Genomic DNA, 23,024 nt, shown 5'->3' on the forward strand with positions numbered 1-23,024 from the left:
AGAAAGGCAGAAAACCAGGGTGTGATTTAAAGTGTCATGGGGTCTCATCACTGAACAGTTAACCCTTAGGGGGAGGGGAGAAAATAAAAGTCTGAATACAGCCTTAAAGGAGGAATAGATGGGAGCATTAAGAAAAATATAAATAATCTCAAATGGTCTTAGCCCGGGAATGTAGGCAAGGTAGCAGTAGTATGAAAAAGGCCCTGAACATGGATACAGACTTTTTTTAGATTTTAGATTCATGACGTGTAAGTTTTCTCCATGAACATGTTGCATAATGGTGAGGTTTGGGCTTCCAGAAACCCATCACCCAAACAGTGAACACTGTACCCAATAGGTAATTTTTCAACTCTTATCCCCCACCCATCCTCCCCACTTCTGAAGTCCCCAATATCTATTATTTCCATGTTTATGTCCATGTGTACCCACTGTTTAGCTCTCACTTACAAGTGAGAACATGCAGTATATGATTTCCTGTTTCTGACTTATTATACTTAGAACAATGGCCTCCAGCTCTGTCCATGTTGCTACAAAGAATACAGCTTCATTCTTCTTTTGTTGTTGTTGTTTTTTGTTTTCTGGAGAAAGAGTCTTGCTCTGTTGCCCAGGCTGGAGTGCAGTGACATAATCTCAGCTCACTGCAGCCTCCTCCATTGCAGCCTCTGCCCGGGTTCGAGTGATTCTTGTGCCTCAGCCTCCCGAGTAGCTGGGATCGCAGGTGTGTGCCACCATGCCTGGCTAAGTTTTGTAGACAGGGTTTAGCCATGTTGGCCAAGCTGGTCTTGAACTCCTGGCCTCAAGTGATCGCCTGCCTCAGCCTCCCAAACTGCTGGGATTACAGGCATGAGCCACTAGGCCCGGTCTCAGTTTCATTCTTTTTTATGGTTGCATAGTATTCCAATGGTGTATATACACCACATTTTCTTTATCCAATCAACTACTAATGGACACTTAAGTTGATTCCATGACTTTGCTATTTTGATAATTTATGTTTATTGTGATAAACATACAAGTGCAGATATCATTTTGATATAATAACTTCTTTTCCTCTGGGTAGATGTCCAGTAGTAGGACTGCTGGATCAAATGGTAATTCTATTTTTAGTTATTTGCTAAATCTCTGTACTGTTTTCCACAGAGGTTGTACTAATTTTCAGTTTTCATTCCCACCAAGTGTTATAAGTATTCCCTTTTCTCCACATCCTCACCAACATATTTATTTTTTAACTTTTTAATAACAGCCATTCTGACTGGTGTGAGGTAGAATCTCACTGTGGTTTTGATTTGCATCTCTCTAATGATTACTGATTTTTTTTTTTAATGTTTGTTGGCTGCTTGTATGTCTTCTTTTGAGAGATGTCTGTTCATATCCTTTGCCTATTTTTTTAATGGAGTTATGCATTTTTTTCTTGTTGAGTTCCTTGTAAATTCTGAATACTGGTCATTTTTCAGATGCATAGTTTGGAAATATTTTCTCACATTCTGTAGGCTGTCTGTTTACTCTGTTGTTTCTTCTGCTGTGCAAAAGCTTAATTAAGTCCCATTTATCTATTTTTGATTTGTTGCATTTACTTTTGAGGTCTTACTTATAAATCTTTCGCCTAAGCCAATGTCCAGAAGAGTTTTTCCTAGGTTTTCTTCACAGATTTTTATAGTTTTTGATCTTACATTTAAGTCTTTAATCCATCTTAATTTTTGTGTATAGTGAGAGACAGGGGTGCAGTTTCATTCTTCTTCACATGGCTAGCCAATCTGCCAAGAACCATTTATTGAATAGGGTGTCCTTTCCCCGTAGTTTATTTTTGTTGGTTCTGTCGAAGTTCAGTCAGATGTATGTATGTGGCTTTACTTCTTGGTTCTCTATTCTGTTCCATTAATCAATGTGTCTATTTTTATAGCAGTACCATGAAGTTTTGGTTACTACAGCTTTGTAGTATAGTTTGAAGTCAGGTAATGTGATGCCTCTGGCTTTGTTTTGTTTGCTTAGGATTGTTTTGGCTGTTTGGGGTGTTTTTTTGGTTCCACATGAATTTTAGGATTGTTTTTTCTAATTCTGTGAAAAGTGATGTTGATAATTTGATGGGAATTGCCTTGAATCTGTAGATTACTTTGAGCAGTATGGTCATTTTAATGATATTCTTCTAATCCATAAGAATGAAATGTTTCAATTTGTTTGTATCATTTATGATTTCTTTCATCAGTGTTTTGTACTTCTCCTTGTAAAGGTCTTTCACCTCCTTGGTTAAATGTATTCCCAGGGGTGGGTGGGTGTGTGTGTGGGGGTGTGTGTGTGGGTGTGGGGGTGTGTGTGTGTGTGTGTGTGTTTATTGTAAATTGATTTCAGCTCTCAATTTGGTTCTGTTTGAGCACTGATGGTGTATGGAAATACCACTAATTTTTGTATATTAATTTTGTATCCTGAAACTTTACTGAAGTTATCAATTCTAAAAGTCTTTGGAGAAATCTTTAGGGTTTTCTAAGTATAAGATCATATCATCAACAAACAGATAATTTTACTTCCTCTTTTATAATTTGGATGGCTTTTACTTCTTTCTCTTGCCTGTTTGCTCTGGCTAGGACTATGCTGATAGGAGTGATGGGAGTGGATATCCTCGTCTTGTTCCAGCTCTTATGGGAAACGCTTTCAACTTTTGCCTATTCAGTATAATGTTGGCTACAGGTTTATCATATAGGGTTCTTATTGTTTTCAGGTATGTTCCTTTGATGCCTAGTTTGCTGAGGGTTTTTATCATGAAGGGATACTGGATTTTATCAAATGCTTTTTCTTCATCTATTGAGATGATCATATGGATTTTGTTTTTAATCTGTTTATGTGGTAGATCACATTTATTGATGTGTGTATGCTGAACCATCTTTGCATTCCTAAAATAAAACCCACTTGATCATGATTAGTTATCTTTTTGAGCTGCTGTTTGATTTGGTTTGCCAGTATTCTGTTGAAGACTTTTGCATGTGTGTTCATCAAGGATACTGGCCAGTAGTTTTTTTCTTTTGTTGTGTCCATGCCAGATTTGGGTACCAGGATGATATTGGTTTCATACAATGAGTTAAGAAGGAATTCCTCTGCCTCCTCAATTTTTTGGAATAGTTTCAGTAAGATTGATGCCAGCTCTCTTGTATGCCTAGTAAAATTCGACTGTGAATCTGTCTGGTCCTGGGCTTTTTTTAGTTGGTAGTTTTTTTATGACTAATTCAATTTCATTATTCATTATTTTTATTTCTTACTGGATCAATCTTGGGATGTTATGTTTGCAGGAATTTATCCATTTCCTCTAGGTTTTCTAGTTTGTGCACATAGAGATGTTCATAGCAGTCTCTGATGATCCTTTGTACTTCCATGGTATCAGCTGTAAAATCACCTTTACCACTTCTGATCATGCTTATTTGAATCTTTCCTCTTTTTTTCTTGGCTAATCTAGCTGGCAGCCTGTCAATTTTGTTTATCCTTACAAAGAACCAAGTTTTCATTTCACTGATCATTTTTATGATTTTTTAATTTCAATTTCATTTAGTTCTGCTATGATCTTTGTTATTCAGATACAGATTTAAAGCAACAACAATATGATCTCACCAGAGTTTAATGAAAACAGTTTGACAGTAGTATAATACTGTTAAATAAAGTGAAAAACTAGCAAAATGTAGAGAAGGTGCAACCACCTGAGATAGTATATGTGAATACATGTTAGAAAGAATAAAGCATCTCAGCTGGGTACGGTGGCTCACGCTTGTAATCCCAGCACTTTGGGAGGCTGAGGTGGGTAGATCACGAGGTCAGGAGATCGAGACCATCCTGGTTAACATGGTGAAACACCATCTCTACTAAAAATACAAAAAATCAGCCAGGTATGGTGGCAGGCACCTGTAGTCCCAGCTACTCGGGAGGCTGCGGCAGGAGACTGGCGTGAACTCGGGAGGGGGAGTTTGCAGTGAGCCGAGATCACGCCAGTGCACTCCAGCCTGGGCGACAGAGGGAGATGCCGTCTCAAAATATTAATAAATAAATAAATAAATAAATAAATAAAAAGATTAACGCATCTCTGGTCTCTTCCTTAGAGTAAAATAACCCAAGCTAAGTAAAATATCACAGATACAAAATTAGAGAGCAATTAAAAACTTCCTAAATTCATTCTAAAACTCAAAACCAAATAAGGCAAATATAAGCCAGGTTTGATATTTTTATATTCTTCTTCTATATTTTTGGACTAGAGAAATTCCAAATTTCAGTGCGAATAATCTAGGGAACTCATATACCCACACAAACACTGCTAAGAATATTATGACATTCAGCAGACATTTAAATCTCAATAAAGTCTAGCTATATCAATCACGAGGTAGAAACCCAAATCTAGCCAGCTCTCCTCTTAGTAAAACACAGATAAAGAAATGTAAATAAAATGTGTTAGCCTCATGAAAATGAAGGCATACCTACTTGTTGGTGTGTCAAAAGCATACAAGTAAGTTTTTGGATCTACCTTTTAAAGTGAACAAGAATCTCATTTAAGTAAGGAGTTAAAATTCCCCACTATGTGAAGATAAGGCAAGGCTGATAACACAAAAATAAAGCCAGATACTTTCAGTGATGATCTGATTCAAACACTTCTTTGGGTCCCCTATAAAAATCATTCCAAAAATAAAGGCACTCCATGTGATGATTTAAAATTATCACCTCCTAAATATTTTAGTGTTAGAAAATCAATCATCATGACATTGTAGTTCAACTATTCTTCAATGAGAGCTCTTGTATTGTCATAGCATTGCTGCAAAGAAGATTCTGAGTATGGCTCACTGTGTTTACAAGAGAAAAAAATGTTTTTGCCTAAGATTGTGCACATACAATGATTATAATAATATTTATCAGAAAAAATGCTATATTTAATCTTCAAGAAAGTTAAATATCAGTTAAAAGTTTATTGAGTTCAAAAATTCTGAGACTGAGAGTGTAACAAGTAGTAAACTACTTCCCAACCTATCAGTGCCAATTTACTCAACTCCTCTAGAATTCATCCTAGTCTGAAACCAAAGGTAGCAGGTAGTCCATAGCTATTTCAAAGGACTAATATAAAAGATGATGAACAAAAAAAGATGCTATCATGAAGTAAACAAAGATAACTTCATATCAGTACCTGTGTCAGGAGTCCCTAAGCCCACTCCCAAAATAGAAAATTCACTAAAAGGAGTCAAAGGATTCAGCATACAGTAATATCAACAACTAAGATTTATTCCAGCAGGATACAAAGCAAAATAAGAAAGGAAAAGTCACATGGGGCAAAATCAGGTGTAAGCTTCCAGGAGTCCTCTCCCAATGGAGTTACACAGGATGTGCTTAATTCCTCCAGCAACCAGTTGTGACAATACATGCAAAGAGTGCAAAGTCTTGTCCACGATACGGATGTTATTTTTTTTTTTTTGAGAAAGTCTTGCTCTGTCACCCAGGCTGGAGTGCACTGGCATGATCTGGGCTCACTGCAACCTCTGCTGCCCGGGTTCAAGCAATTCTCCTAGCCTCCCGAGTAGCTGGGACTACAGGCACGTGCCACCACGCTCGGCTAATTTTTGTATTTTTAGTAGAGATGGGATTTCACCATATTGGTCAGGCTGGTCTTGAACTCCTGACCTCAGGTGATCCACCTGCCTCAGCCTCCCAAAGTGCTGGGATTACAGGCATGAGCCACCGCGCCCGGATCACCATGGATGTTCTTAAGAAACTCAGCTCCCAAGGTTTCACTGGGGGATGGTCTTGTGGGTACCCTCTGCCTCGCATATACCAAAATTCTAGACTCCCAGAAGGAAAGCAGGTATTCAGCATAAATCACATTATCTGTGCAACAGTTTAGGCACAGCAAACCTACTGTGCTCTTATCATTTATGAAAAATTTTATAGCACTCTAAAGAACTGTTTACCAGCCCAGTGCCAACCTTTCAAGCGGGTTATCTAAGAAGAAGCAATCTTAGACCTGAGACATTAACTCTTTTCTGCATAGCACCCCAAGTATATTGTGGAAGAATATTAATGAGTGTAAATTATTGTGCCTAATACCAACTTCGGATGAAGTCTTAAATGTAAAACAAAACAATCAGAAAGCAAAATAACAAACATCTGTTGAGCTCTTGTTATATCCCTGGCATTAATAAGTACTTTATATATATGACCTCATTTAATGTTCATAGTAATCCCATGAGTTAGTGAGAGATGATACTCAAAATACTCAACAACCAGTATCACCAGGGAATCACATGACTGTCATACCATTCAGGCATGTACTTCCTAACATCAGCCCTGGAGGTGGGTACAATTACCATCTATATTTTTAAAAAAGGAACACAGACAGGCTGGGCATGGTGGCTCACGCCTGTAATCCCAGCACTTTGGGAGGCCGAGGTGGGCAGATCATGAGGTCAGGAGATCGAGACCATCCTGGCTAACACGGTGAAACCCCATCTCTACTAAAAATACAAAAACATTAGCCTGGCGTGGTGGCGGGCACCTGTAGTCTCAGCTACTTGGGAGGCTGAGACAGGAGAATGGCGTGAACCCAGGAAGGCAGAGCTTACAGTAAGTCGAGATTGTGCCACTGAACTGCAGCCTGGGCGACAGAGCTACACTCTGTCTCAAAAAAAAAAAAAAGAAAGGAACACAGAGAATCCCAGGAGAGACACAGCTAGTACATGACAGAGGTGGAGTTTTAACTTAGCTTGTTCTGGAGCCCTGGCTCTTAATCATTACGCAATAACACCTCTCTGTAAACAAAATACCTCTATGGCCTTAGGATGGGAAAGGGTGTCTTACACACACACGCCATACATGAGCATGTGAAGCAAAAACCATGAAGAAAAACATTACTAAATTTAATTGTCAAAAGTAAAAACTATGAATGGTAAAAAGATACAAAAAACAAAACAGAAGCAACAGGCTCAGAGAAGATTATCTGCAACACATTTAATAAGAATTAAATTCCAACCACATAAAAAACTCTTCTGTATCAATAAGAAAAATGGCAAAACCCAATTGAAAAATCAGTGAAGTAAAAATTTACATAAAAGGAAACAAAACAGCCAGTAAAATGTGTGAAAAAAATGACAAAATCAATAACGGTGTAAATGTAAATTAAAATTATGTATCATCTCACACTCACCAGACTGATTAAAATGTTGAAGTCAGATGACGACATATGGGGTTCAGATGAGGAGTGACAGAAATTCTCATCCTCTACTGGAAGGTATACACTGGTAGGACCATTTTAGGGAGAAGTTTGATAATATCATTAAAGCTGAAAATACACTATTTCTAGTTTTATATCCTAGGAACGCTATAGCTAGGTTTATATCCTAAAGAAACTGACTTATATGATCAAAGAGAATTGAATCCGAATGTTCACTGCTACACCATGTAGACATTATTATTAGCAATAAAGAATAACTGAAACGTGGATTAGCAGGGGAACAGAGAAAAATACTGGTATAATCAAATGACAGAATATTATAAAGTAATAAATATGAATTAGAACTACAATATAAATACACATATACACAAAAAAACATAAAATTGAGTTAAAAAAGAAACCTGTAGAATACTATGTATCACTTACCTAAGTTGTAAAATACATACAAAATCATACTATATATTGTTCATGGATATATAAATGCATTAAGGAAAATGGCCTATACAACATGCCTTAGAATTCATAATTTTAAAACAACGCACATAAAAAGAAACTAACTGCTATATTTACTAGTAGGGTGTTTACTGAATGCATTCTTTCCCAAATAATAAAGGCTTCTCTTTATGAGAATTCATTCATATGCCAGAGAAGGGAGAAAGGCTAAAAATCAATTATCTAGTTTCCATGTCAAAAATTTTGGAAAAGAAAAAACAAATTAAACTAAAGAAAAGTAGAAGAAAGGAAATAAAGATATAAACCAAAATCAATAAAAACAGAAAATAAGCACAATATAGAAAAATCAGCAAAGCCCAAATTTGGTTCTTGGAAACGAAGAAAAAGAGAGGAAACACCAATAACCAGTATTAGGAATGAAAAGCAGACGTCCCTATAAGACCCTAAAGATGTTAAAAAGAGGATAATCCTAAACAACTTTCACCAACAAATGACAAGTTTAGATGAAATGGACAAATTTTCAAAAACCAACACAAATATACATACAAATTTTAATATGCCAATATCTAAAAATTAAAACTGTTATTAAAAACCTTCTCATAAAGAAAACTCCAGGTCCAGAAGGCTGAATTCTGGCAAATTCTTTTACATACCTAAGGAATAAGCACATTAGTTGTACACAAATTCTTTCAAAGGACAGAAAAATAAGAAACACTTCTCGACTCATTATAAAGCCAGCATGATCTTGATACCAAAACATGGCAAGAACATCAGTAGAAAAACAAGAAAATTACAGAATAGAACAATCTTACTCATGAACATACATGCAAAAACATAGACTATTAGCAGAGCTGGGTATAGTGGCATGCACCTGTAGTCCCAGCTACTTGGGAGATTGTGGGAGGAGGATTACTTCAGCCCAGGAGTTCAAGGCCAGCCTGGACAATATAGCAAGACCCTATCTCTTTTCTAAAAATTAATTTTTAGGCCAGGTGCGGTGGCTTATGCCTGTAATCCCACTATTTTGGGAGGCCAAGGCAGGCGGATCGCCTGAGGTCAGGAGTTCAAGACCAGCCTGGCCAACATGGTGAAACCCCGTCTCTACTAAAAATACAAAATTTAGCCAGGTGTGGTGGCAGGCGCCTGTAATCCCAGCTACTCGGGAGGCTGAGGCAGAAGAAATGCTTGAACCTGGGAGGCAGAGGTTGCAGTGAGCCAAGATTGCACCACTGCACTCCAGCCTGGGTGAGAAGAGCGAGACTTCGTCTCAAAAAAAAAAAATTTAATTAAAAAAAATAATTTTAAAATTTAAAAATTAGAAAATCTAGTTTAACAACATTTGAAAAGATAATACATCACGACCAAGTGAATGTATTCTAAGAATGAAAACGTAGTTTACTGTTTGAAAATCAAGCCATGCAATCTACCACACTAACACAAAAAAATTTCATTATCTCAACAGATGTAGAGAAAGCATTTGGTAAAACTTAATATTCATTTGCAACAAAAATTCAGCAAACAAAATAAAAGAGAATTTCCATACTCTGATTAAACTCCCTCTCAACTCCCAAAAACTTTAATGGTGAACTATTAAGGCTTTCTCTCTGAAATTCTATCACCATTTCAATTCAACATTACGTTGGTGGTCCTAACTTGTGTAATAGGGCAAGCGCTGGGGTTGTGAGGCAACTTTTTTGCAAATGGTATGATTATAGAGTGTATATACAAGTTCCAAAATCATCCAAAGGCAAATTATTATAACTAGTAGATGAATTTACAAGGTTATTAGAAAAGTCAAATATACATGACAAAAATCAGGTATATTTGTATATACAACAAAAACTCATAAAACTATAAAAATGGTACCACTTACAGTGTCAAAATCAAACGTGTAACATTTTATAGAAAAGTACAAAACATTAGCAAGAAGTATTTCTAAAGTCTGAAATTAATGGAGGACTATATCTCCATCATAAATATGTCAATTCTCTCCAAAATCATCTATAAATTCAATGCAATCCCATTCAAAATCCCTGCAGGTCCTTCCTGGAAATTGACAAGCTCATTCTAATATTTAATTGGAAATACAAAAGGCTAAGAAGTGCTACGGAAATCTTGGAAAAGGCAAAGCTGGAAGACTTACCCTACCAGGCAGCAAAATTTATTTTAAAGCTACGATAATGAAAATAACATATAACTGACAAAATAAACAGAAATATTTGTCTATGCAATGAAATATTTATATATGCAGTCATTGATTTATGACAAGGATGACCCTGAAGTACAGTGGGGGAAAGATGACTAAAATAAATTAATATTGACATCTATCTCACACCATACACAAAAATAATTTCCAGATGGGGACTAGAGACCTACAGGTAAAAGGTTAAAAATAAATAATGCTTTTATGGCAAAACATTGAAACATATATTCATGATATTAAGGTGGGAAAAGACTTCACAAACAGTTTTAAAAAAAGTGGTAACGGTAAAGGGAAAACTTGTAAAACTGGACAATATCAAAATCGGTAAGTTCTGTATCAATAGACACTACTAAGAGATTTCAAAAGCAACTCACAGTAAAGAATACACTCTACATATATAAAATATAAATATACACATGAATACAAACATCTACATATTGATACAAAATAAATATTTATATCAAAAAATATGAAGAATTTTTACAAATCATTAAGAAAACAAACCCAACAGAAGACACTTGACAGAAGAGGATATATCCTAATGGCCCAATAAACATATGTGAAGGTGCTCTGTGAGTAGTTATCAAAAAATACAAGACAAAATCTCAATGCAATACTACTATACCCACAAAATAGCAAAAATGCAAAAAGGCACAAAGCACCAAGAATAGACAAGATGGTGAGTTTTCTGGAATGTTCATTTACTGCCAGTGGGGAGTGTAAACAGGCACAATCACTTTGAAACACTGACAGCATCTTTATCCATCAGCATAGCCTATAACCCAGGAATCTCTCTCCTACACATTTTTCCAACAAAAATGAATAAATGTTCACCAAAAAAAAATATCAAAATCTTCACAATCATGCAATACTCTAATAGCCAGAAACTGGAACCAACCTAAATGCTCATGAACAATAAGATAAGTTGTAGTATATTCACACAAAGGAATATGATGCAAGAGTAAAGAAACTACAACTGACAAATACATAATATTAATGAAAAGAAGCTGGATATAAACCAGCACATCTTTATGATTTCATTTATATAAAGTTCAAGAACAGTCAAAACTAATTTATAGTGAGAGAAACCAACAGTGATTGCAGAGTAAGAGAATGACTGACTGAAAGGAACAGAAAGGGAACACTCTGGAGCAATGGGAGTATTCTATATCTTAATATGGATGATTGTCAAACAAGCATTCACATTTATCAAAATTCTCCGGTCTGTCTGCAGAAGATTTGTGCATTTTACTGTACGTAAATTAGACTTCTGCATAATACTGGTAGCATGTAAACAAATAAATAGCCAGGATTCTAGACTGGTGTTATGAAAAGTAGTCAGTCTACAAACTATTTGTTGGGATCCTTGACATGATTAGGAGATTGTACCAGAATGTATATCAACACACTGTTTCTTTCAAAAAGGAAGACTTACTACAAAAACAATGTCAGCAGAAATGAACAGTGGGTGGAACTAAACTGTGTTAGAAGTGACACAGTTGATGTACATTCTAGTGAAAGCTCCTTATCTTTACCTGGACTGGTAGAAGCAGTGTTGCAGAGACAAGAAAAGTGAGAATATCCTAAGGGTCTTTAGGGGTTAAGTAAGAGATACTACTTTGAACCACTGTAGGAAAAAAAAAAAAGAAAAAAGAAACAGAAAAAAAAGCAAGACAATTTAAATAAAAATAATAAGATGGCAGAGTAAATACAGTCCAAGTATAACAATAAATGCAAACATAAAAGGATTAAACTCACTAGTCAAAAGAAAAAGACAAACTGAAAATTTTAAAATAATAAACTATTTGCTATACATAAAAAAGACTGATAGTAAAAGAAGGGAAAATATATAAATAAAACTGATAAAGTATATTAATATTTGGAAAAAAAGGAGTCTGAAAACAAAAAGCATAATTAGAGATAGAGAAGATCACTAAGTAATGATGGAAAGTCCAATTCACCAAAAAAAAAAAAAAAAAAACAAAAACCCAACAATTCTGAACAGGTACACGCCTAAAATTTATACAAAACAAAAAATTCACGTAACTTCAGAGCAAAAAGGGTAAATTCAACATCACTGTACAAGAACTCAACACATGGTTCTCAACTTTTGCCATCAATTCTCTATTCTTTCTCAGACTTTGTCTTCTTCTCCTTAGATCAGAAGAGAAAGTAACACCATCTTGTTCCAAAGCACAGAATGAATGTTTTTTGCTTCCCATACCATAGACATAAACCTACTGAACAAGGAGGAAACTCATGGATCTTAAGGACTAACAGTCAATCCAGATGCATTCTGAAATCTTTTAGCGAAAGCTATTTTGTGATTAGTTACAGCAACAATGAACTGAATGAAGGCAGCCTCCAAAAACTGTCAGGTACTAAGTGGTTTATTGCTGCCATCTGCTGGACACCATGTTCATTTGCACTTCAATCATATTTGCCTTATAACTCCTAGTAAGACAGCATGTAAGGTCTTAAACTGTTATCTTTTCTGAGCCTCCTTTATCTAATGAGATGAAGACACTGTCTCTAAATTAAATGTTTGTATGCAAGGTGTTGACAGGGGTTAAAGAAATGTTTGTGCAATTTAAGCCTCTGGTAACAATGGCTTAAGTAAAAGGTTTACAGGAGTATAGAAAATTACACTGCCTGAAATCCACTTGGAATTTAATATAGCCACAAAGACTACCAATTTCCCCATACAACTACTGGAAAATCATATTTTATATACTGAATAACTGCAATGAGTCACTTTAAACATACCAATTACACTTTACCCATATGGCATATTATCCATATTATTTGCCATGTTTCTTAAAATATGCACATATAAATTCATGGCAGGTCTTCTAACACTTGCCCATACCTGATTCCCTTGCCTTCCAGGCACACACAAAGATTACACTTCCTGTCCCTTTAGTACTCAGATGGGACCACATGATTAGTTCTGGTCAACAGATCATGAACAGAAGTGCCAAGTGTTGCCTGCAGGCCAATGCAAGTAATTATACGTGTGAGACCCTCTGGCACTCTCTTCCTCTGCCATAGTGAAAAGAAGGGACCTCAAAAGATGGTCAAGCCCCAAAATCAAAGCAGCTTAGATCACTAAAGACAGCTGCCCTAGAGAGCTGTCCAGATCCACAATAGACTTTCTAAGACTAAAATAATACACTTGTATTGTATTATCCCACTGAGAGTTGGCACTTCAATGTTACCTCAGTATAGCACAGGCCAAGGTTTCTCAACAGCAGCACTACTGCCATCTTAGGCTAGATAATTCATTGTGGTCTCTGTCTTGTGGACTGTGGGATGTTAAACAACATCCTTGGCATCTACCCACTAGATGCCAAGAAGCACTCATCAATATGACAACCAAAACCACCTCCAGTCATTGGCCTCCTCCCCCAGTCTTTGAGAACCACTGGCATAGATTAACCTACTAATACAGTATTCACATATGTATGAGGAATATATATGTAAACATGTTGAGTATATTTAAGTCAAATGTAATATATTCTCCATGCTTTATTTCATATTAGAGTCAGATATTTTATAGGCTCTTAACAAATACGAACTTCCATTTCTCAAAGTAGTAAAGTTAATTCATAAATTTTTTACAAAATTAATCATATCACAAGTCTCTCTATAGTAGGGTAACCAAAATATTCCAAGAGTACATAAATCCATACATACTATGCTGTTCATTTCAGAGGACTCATAGCTCCCAACTGGATGGACATTTCCAATGGGTTCCAAGCCTTCTTCATCCCACATGTATGTACCATCAGAGCTATCAGATGGAGAGAGTTCAAACGAAGAACCAGCTCTGTAGTCTGTATCTGGTGAAACCAAATTATTCCCAGAAGTATGTTTTGTACATTCACTCCTGTCTTCAAGAGAAAAAAGGTTATTGATTCACAAAAATATAATTGTTTCTCATGTCCTAAAAATATAAGTGCTAATAATTTGATATAGCAAAAAAGCTGGCTCAAAAAAAGCACTCATAACTGTAGCATTTTCTATATCCTAAGCAATAAAAACATCAAGAGCCAAAATCTTTAAAATAACCTACTGAAACATTTTCTAATAGAGGAAAAGAAAATTCATCCAGTCATCTTTCACTTCTGTAATATTTCCGAAAATGTAAATAAACCCTCATATTCCTATATTTCCCAAGATATTTATTTTTAAACACTGGCCAGGAAACTCCTTTTCCTCTGTGTACACTATTTAACTTCATAGATTAAATAATGTAGGGTACTCATAATTGCCTCCCTATAAAAAAATAAACTTGTTCCGGCAGTCTCTTTTAGAAGACCTATAGACAATCAAGGGTTTGTACATGCATTTCTATGCACGATCTAGTCCCCTGATTATACCACATGTCTATATCTAATCCCTTTAGTTGTTCTTTATTCAGGTATATGGGCATACAAATACCAAATACATTTTATCCAGCATTTAGTAACAGGATAACCAAACATAAGAGGAAATGTTTAACAGGTATTATTTCACTTTCTTCAGTTTAATAAATAAATAAAGCTCTCTCAGGAAGTGTATCTACAAAAATTGCTAAACAAGAAAAATTTTCCAGGATAAAAAAATCCATGAGATTACACATAACCTATATTATCTCATTGTACCCTTTGGTACAGCTTTACTCTTAACAAATAGAAATGAAATGCTATCCTAAGAGAAGAGATGATTTGTTTAATGGCATACCACACTGGTTAAGGTAGGCAGGAGAAGTCATTTAGAAGCACTGCATATACTAAGCAGGAATAGGCTGTGTATAACAGCTAAAGAACAACAAAGGTTAAGAGTGGTTTTATTAATATTGTCTTGGATAGGGTGAAAAATGGGGTATGGAGCAAAAGTCACAGGAAAATAAACGTTGCCCCACCTCAATTTTGTCTAGATATATCCCTCCGTGAAACTGATAATATCTTGAAATCTATCTGAAGATAATCCTAAATGTAAGTTCAGTTATATTATTTAAAAGAAAGAAAAAAAACTTAAGGTAAGTAATATTTACCAGAGACACTTATATCTATCCATTCATCAGTTTTACTGAAGGCTTTTTCATTTTCCTTGGGGGAATCAAACATATCCTGTGGTGGCCGATTTTCATGTTTCTCTTCTTTGAGAGACATTTCCTCTGGAGTTATTCTAGTTCTGTTGGAGTCTTCTATATCTATAAAATCATCACTAAAGTCTTCACTTAAATCATTCTTATCAGAAGATGACAAAGACGACAAGGAAATGTCATCCACATCATCACTCAGGTATCTAATTTTAGCATCATGTTTCATGGTCTGGTTGTTTTTTGTTCTATAACTTTCATTTTCAATCAGTTCTTGGTCCTTATTAGCAGCTCTGTCCTTAGCCAAAACTGTAGCATCTTCCTCTACACATGTGTCAGCAGGTGAATTTTTATTTCCATCAACTGTCATAGTCCCAGAAAATGGAGATCGGCTAGATTTCAGCAGAGAGGGATGAACCATTCTATAACCTAAAGTAGAAGTTACACCTGGGCCATTTGGTAAAGCCAACTTCTTTCCACCAGCAGCATAAGGCCTATTAAATCCATACCCCAAATGTTCATTCCCATTGAGCACTTCTGGCTGCCGGCAATTTCTTGTTAGCATACTTGACCGTAGAGGCACTCTAATGGATAGCTGTTGGTTCTGATAAGGCTTTGTAAGATCCACAGCTCTATTAAAGGAATGTGATCTGGTTATAGATGAAGGTGGAAGGAATGAATTCTGAATGGAATGTGAAAAACTTTGTGACCTTACCATTTTTTCACAATTAATAGATTTACTACTGTCTGGGGATTGAGCTAAGCTTTCTCCAGAACTGCTTCTGGTGGCACAGGAGTTCGCTCTAGGCCTTTGCATGCTACCAGCCGACCGGTTTCCATAAAATCCATTCAACTGTGATTTTGGAGTACTGACCGAAGAATATGAAGTCCTTCCTAATAATGTGCCTTTGGTGAATTTACCCAAATTAGATGGTCCAGAAAAAGACTTTTGGTTTAACTCCTCTGTAGATGACACAAACATAGTGGATGGCTTTGCTAACTTTGATGTGAATAAAGAAACACTTTTCAAACCTCCCTTTATCCCATTTTTATCAAACATTCCTTGAGTAGGAACACGTTTTTCAGGATCAATTATTTTATCATGTGAATTTTGAGTATTGTTAGGCTCTTCGGCACCCTGTGCACAAAGTTGATATTTATTTGTTTTCCTCCAATTAAATGAATGAGATGATGGACAATCAGAGCCATTATTTTTGATGTAACTTTTGACATTACTATTCTTGGAAGTTCCTAATAAATTAACAGGTGTCCCATTTGGCATTGGCTGCAATGTACTTCTTACAGATTTTGTTCCATACTTTGGCAACTTGGAACCCAAAAATGTCTTGATTTGTGTTTTTTCTTCCATGAGCTATAAGGTGCATTTGTTCTTAAAAGTTGACAGAATCTGTGAAGAGAAAAAAGATGTACATTAAACCTTCCTAAATAAGGATAATTACATGAATTATTACATAATATGATACTTACACTTTTATATGCAGAAAAACCCAAAAGCTACTCATGATTCCTACAGAACTCCTGGCAAATACCGAATGCACTAATTAAATTAACAACTTTATGTTGGAAGAAAATAAAGAACATTTTTATAAACTTTTATAAATGTATGCTATGAATGACAGCAAAATCCAGAAATAATAAAATTAAACCACCAAATTTGACTATGTAAAAAATAATACTTACAGAGTACTTCTTCCAATTTCCAATCCAAACAATTTTTTCATTTTGGGTAAAAGTCTCTCCTTTAAAAATAAGAACATATGGAAAGCCACAGCCAGTGCACTCAGGCAAGAGAATGAAATAAAAGGCATTCAGATTGGAAAAGAAGAAGTCAAACTGTCTCTGTTTGCCAATGATATGATTATATATCTAGAAAATCCTACGGACTCCTCCAAAAGATTCCAAGATTTAATAAATCCAGTAAGGTCACAGGTTGCAAAATCAAAGTACACAAATCAGTAGCACACCAACAATGACTAAGCTGAGAATCAAGAACTCAATCCCTTTGACCATAGCTGCAAAAAAATAAAATAAAATACCTAGGAATACTTAACCAAAGAAGTAAAAGATCTCTACAAGAAGTGCAAAACACTTCCGAAAGAAATCAGACAATGCAAACGAATGGAAATACATCCCACACTCATGCATTAGAGGAAGCCATATCATGAAAATGACCATGCTGCCCAAAGGAGTCTACAGATTCAATGCAATTTGTGAAATAACAACATCATTTTTCCCAGAATTAGACAAAACAATCCTAAAATGCATATGGAACCAAAAAGCAATCTTAAACAAAAAACCAAATCTGGGGGCATCACATTACTCGACTTCAAATTATACTACAAGGCTACTATACTAACAAAAACAGCATGGTACTGGTATAAAAGTACATACATAGAGCAAAGGAACAGAGTAGAGAACCCAGAAATAAAGCCAAATACAATCAACTGACCTTTGACAAAGCATACATAAACGAAAATTGGGAAAAGAACGCCATATTCAATAAATGTTGCCAGGAAAACTGGATAGCCACATGTAGACGAATGAAATTGGATCCCTATCTCTTACCATATACAAAAATCAACCAAGATGGATTTAAGACTTAAATCCAAGGCATGAAACCATAAAAATGCTAGAAGAAAACCTAGGAAAAACTCTTCTGGATATTGGTCTAGGCAAAGAATTTATGACTAAGACACCAAAAGCAAATGCAACAAAAAAATAAATGCGACCTAATTAAACTAAAAAGCTTCTGGTCAGCAAAAAATAATCAGAGTAAACAGACAACCCACAGAATGGGAGAAAATATTTGCAAACTATGCATCTAACAAAAGATTAATATCCAGAATCTATAAGGAACTCCAACTAATCTGCAAGGAAAAAAATAATCCCATCAAAAAGTGGGCAAATAACATTAATAAACATTTTTCAAAAGAAGGTATACAATGACCAAGAAACATGAAAAAAAATGCTCAACATCACTAATCATCAGGGACATACAAATTAAAACCACAATGAGATATCACCTTATCCCAGCCAGAATGCCTATTATTAAAAAATCAAAAAACAATAGATATTGGCATAGATGTGATGAAAAGGGAACATTTAGGTACTGCTGGTGTCAATGTAAATTAGTCCCACCTCTATGGGAAACAGTATGTAGATTTCTCAAAGAACTAAATCTACCATTTGATCCAGCAATCTCACTATTGGGTATCTAACCAAAGGAAAACTGTATCAAAAAAAAAAAAACAAACCTGCATATGTATGTTTATCACAGCAACATTCACAATTGCCAGATGTGGAACCAACCTAAGTACCCATCAACCGATGAGTGAATTAAGAAAATACACCATGGGATACTACTCAGCCATAAAAAAGAATGAAATAATATCTTTTGAAGCAACGTGGATGGAGATGGAGGCCATTATTCTGAAGTAATTCAGGAATGAAAAACCAAATACCATATGTTCTTACTTGTAATTGGGAGCTAAGTTATGGGTATGCAAAGGCATACAGAGAGGTATAATGGACACTGGAGACTCAGAAAGGGGGATGATGGGAAAGGGATGAGAGATTTTTTAAAAACTACACAATGTAGTAGGGTACAATGTACACTACTCAGGTGGCACGTGCACTAAAATCTCAGACTTGAGCACTATACAATTCATTCATGCAGCCAAAAATCACCTGTTCCCTTAAAGCCAGTGAAATAAAAGGTAATTAAAGAACATATTATTTTTTAAAAAAAATACATGGTTTTATAAAAGCTAGAAGACATTTGAAAAACCTTAATTACTAAAGCCATGAGAATTTTTTTTTATTTTTAAAACAACTGATTCCAAGTCAACCCTGGCCTAAGAAGTAGAGTTCCTATAATACATGTTATTAGGTCAAAAGTAAATATTTAGAAAATCGTACAAATGTTCACGTATAGAGTGAAAAAAGACTAAAGAACGTCCTGTTACCAACAACTAAGAGATATATATATATGTGTGTATGTGATTTTTTTTTTAGCAGAAAACCTACCAGTTACATACTGTAACACAAAAAACTATTTAAACTAAGAACCTATAAAGTTTAAAAAGTAGCGGACAGAAATTCTGTATGGTACAGTATGACTGGCAGCCTGATTACTGCCTGGAAGCAGAAGTGAGAAAGAAATGTGAACTAAAAAACTTGAAAATTTTAAGAAATATCTCTAGTTTGGATAGAAAAATTTGATTTTCCATGCCCTAGAAAAGTTGAGGAAAAATATCCCGAGCACAGAGGCTTCAAAACCTAGGCAGAGGCATCACCAGGATCTGCCAACTTCTAAGGCCCTATACTGAGTTGAGGGAAGGATCTGAATCCCACAGACATGTACTGTACCCTCAGCAGTATGAAATGAGACTGGTATAGGACATTTAACGCAATCTAAGGAGATGGGAAAGCACAGGGCCACAGAAGGGCAAAAGCAAAGTCTTGACCTAGGTATCCAAATTAAGCCTGAGCAAGACAAAAAGAAATGCCCACACAATCATATAAACAGTTCCTTGTAACACAGAACAACCGAATAAGAACATGCATCTAATGAAACAAAAGCCCAAAGATGAAAAGACAAAACAGGTAAATTGAAAAGAAAGGCTTCAGCGTTACGGAAACCAATTAAGAACAATGAATTTAAAGAAAAAAAAAAGGCAAGGAAAAGAAGCAAAGACTTAAACAAATGGCAAGGAGAAAAATCTTAAGGTAACAAGAGTATATTGAGGAGGCTAAGGTGGGTGGATCACTTGAGACCAGGAGTGTGAGACCAGCCGTGTGAGACCAGCCTGGACAACATGGCAAAACCTCATCTCTACAAAAAAAATACAAGAATTAGCCAGGCATGGTGGCACACACCTGTTGTCCCAGCTACTCAGGAGGCTAAAGCGTGAAGATCAACTGAGCCCACAAGGTCGAGGCTGCAGTGAGCCGTGATCAAGCCACTGCGCTCCAGCCTGGCTGAAAGAGTGAGACCCTGTATCAAAAAAAAAAAGTATTGAGGAGAAAAAAAAGACAAAGATATCGAATTAGAAAGAAAATGTAGGACAAAGGCTGAACAGAAAGATAATTAGTATCCCTGAAGTAGAATAACTAATTAAACAGAAGAGAAAAGGCAGGAGGACATAATAGAAAATATCCCTAAAATAAAGGTGAAAAAAAATCTATGGAAGGAAAGAAAAAACATACCAAATCACAGATGCAAATACGTATCCTATTTAAGTTAATGAAATACCAAGGATAAAGAAATAATTCTCCAGAAATACAAGTAGAGAAAAAAAATCACCTTTAAAAAATTTTTTAAACTTGGAATATACAAAAGAAATAACTGGATATCCTTCCAAAGAAATGCTGGAGCCTCTGGGGATAACTTAATCCTATAGGAATCACATTAATTTTACCTTTAAAAATTTATTCTAAATTCACCACTTCCATTCCACAATTCTAGTTCTTATGCTCATCATTTCTTCCTGTACTACTACCAAGGATTCCTACATTTATGTCAAGATTCCAACCTTACTTCTATTCAAACTGTCAGCAGTTATCTTCTTAAAGCACAGATCTAGATAACGTCATTCTACTGATTAAAAACCATCTGTGAGACTAGGAACAACAAAATAAAACCCAAAACTCATTGTACAGGGAGCAAGCTACTCTATTTGGTTCTACCTTATCCTTGTTATATATACTTAAGCCAAGATACGTTATTTGTCATTCCCCAAAATCCATCCTATATTTTCTAACTTCTATGCCTTTGCTAAAGACCACTTGGAAGATTCTATCCTCAAAGTCCAAAATCACCACATCCACCAATGTTTCCAGTTAAAATTAATCTTACATCATTCTCTATTCTCTTCACAGCAATAATATAGCTGAGTTTGTCTTCTAATTGTGTGCATGTCTATTTGACCCACAGGAAAGTAAATCTGCTGAGAACATAAACTAAGTCATATACTGTACTCTGAGGCCAGCTACAGGACTACAAATTGAATAGATCCTCAACTTTTAAGTAAATTCATAATCTCTTAATGTAAATTAATTCAACAGTAGGGAAAGACTAAAAAAGAACTTTGTTTTGTGGACCTGTGATTGACTGGTAATAGCTCCCTTGGGCAATATGTTGAAAAGGATTCTGAGGCCGGGCACAGTGGCTCACACCTGTAATCTCAACAGTTTGGGAAGCTGAGGCGAAAGGATCGCTTGAGCTCAGGAGTTGAAGACCAAACTGAGCAACATAGTGAGACCTCATCTCTACTAAACATTTAACATTAAAATTTTTAAAAAACAAAAAGGATGCTGAGGTCAAACCTAGCTTCTGAAGTAGTGACATGATCAAGCAGCAACGTTTGCCAAGAGCAGAGCAAGGGACAGTGGCAATATCCATGCCAGACAACTGTCTTCCTCATTTTTGATAATGGTCTTTTCCACAAAACATACTACCATACCCACAATCACTTTTGGTATAAACATAAGAAAACTGGTATTGATATGACATATTAGGGTCATTTTGCAAATCAATAAATACTACATGTTAAAGATTAAAGAGCCTGTGAGTCAGAAAGGCTTTAACATTTCCCCACCTGTCACAAGTAGACCATGGAAAGAAAATTATATTCTTTCCTTTCTCTATGCCTCTATTTTCCTGCCTAAGATGAGGGTAATACATGTTATCTCCCAAGAGCATCTTCAGTATTAATAACTTAGAGGCACAAGATGAGCCCAAAAGAGAGACACACTGTTACTAGTGTTTGTGGTTCCACCAGTTTGTGGGGGAAAAGAATAATGTTAGAACCTGAATGTGCTATTCTCTATGAAGAATAATGATTTCTAAATATACAAATAATTGCAACACAAATGACATCAATCATCTTGAACTCTGGTCTTAAGATAAACTAGTCTGACAGCTCCACTATGAAGTTTATGTTACGAATATTATCACTTCATTTGTTGATGAGCTACCATCTGTCTTTAAATGTTCATGAAATTTTCCCTTATATTTGCTTATAATTTTGAAATAAAATAAAATAGACATTGTGAGTCTGCTTCATTTTGGTAGCCATACTGTCTTGGATGCACTTTACCTAATCTGTAATCTGTTAGGTGTCTAAAAAATCCATTCATTAACAATTTGAAAAAATATATGTTGCCTACATCATCTAATGATATAATCTCTGAGACACTTTAATACCATCTGTGAGCTTTAATTTAGTGGTGAACTAAGACTAATATCTGGACCAGTGCTTGAAAATGTCTGAGTTTTTTTTAGTTTCTGTAAGAATAATTTTTTGAAGTATAGCAAATTTACAGTATTGGTATTTAATATTCAAAATTTTTTTTTCAGGCCGGGCATGGTGGCTCACGCCTGTAATCCCAGCACTCTGGGCAGCTGAAGCAGGCAGATCACCTGAGGTCAGGAGTTCAAGACCAGCCTGGCCAATATGGCGAAACCCTGTCTCTGCCAAAAATACAAAAATTAGCCTGGCGTGGTGGTGCACACCTGTAATCTGAACTACTCGGGAGGCTGAGGCACAAGAATCACTTGAACCCAGGAGGCAGAGGTTGCAGTGAGCCGAGATCGCACCACTGCACTCCAGTCTGGACAAAAGAGCGAGACTGTCTCAAAAAAAAAACAGAAACAAAAACAAATTCAAAAATACTTATAAATGCCTTTTTTTAAAACTGTAAATCAAGTTTCTCGCTTTTAAAAGAAATCTACAGTTGGATAAGGGAAAAGCAGCAGCAAATATTATTAAGCACTTACATGATAGGTACCATGCTTACCACTTCATCCTTTTTGTTTAATCTTCATAACATTATAAGGTAGTAGATTTCTTCCCGTCTTAAATAGCTAAAACCAAGATTCAGAGAGGCTAATATACTTGTCCAAAGTCACAAATTCATAAACCGTCAAAGAGGATTCAGGTTCAAGTTTACCTGATTCCAGGGCCAATGAAAACTGCCTTCATGACAAAGGAATGAAATACAATCAGTGAGCCACGCAATGATGTTACAGTCAATGATGGACTATATTTACAACGATGGTCCTATGAGATTACAGTGGA

At 35.7% G+C, this 23,024-nt stretch overlaps 1 protein-coding gene across 10 annotated transcripts in view; it reads right to left on the reverse strand.

Moving 5' to 3' along the window:
• CCSER2 (coiled-coil serine rich protein 2) overlaps nt 1-23,024 on the reverse strand; it is a 192,420-nt gene that overhangs the window by 134,950 nt on the left and 34,446 nt on the right. For all 10 annotated transcript variants that reach the window (XM_054503015.2, XM_054503019.2, XM_054503017.2 and 7 more), the window contains 2 exons: nt 14,875-16,330; nt 13,533-13,729 (listed from right to left, as the gene is read on the reverse strand). In XM_054503015.2, the coding sequence (XP_054358990.1) occupies nt 13,533-13,729; nt 14,875-16,291 (1,614 nt within the window). In that variant the 5' untranslated portion in view covers nt 16,292-16,330. The remainder of the gene's footprint in view (nt 1-13,532; nt 13,730-14,874; nt 16,331-23,024) is intronic.

The sequence above is a fragment of the Pongo pygmaeus genome, chromosome 8, assembly GCF_028885625.2.
Source record: "Pongo pygmaeus isolate AG05252 chromosome 8, NHGRI_mPonPyg2-v2.0_pri, whole genome shotgun sequence".
Taxonomy (NCBI): Eukaryota; Metazoa; Chordata; class Mammalia; order Primates; family Hominidae; genus Pongo; species Pongo pygmaeus.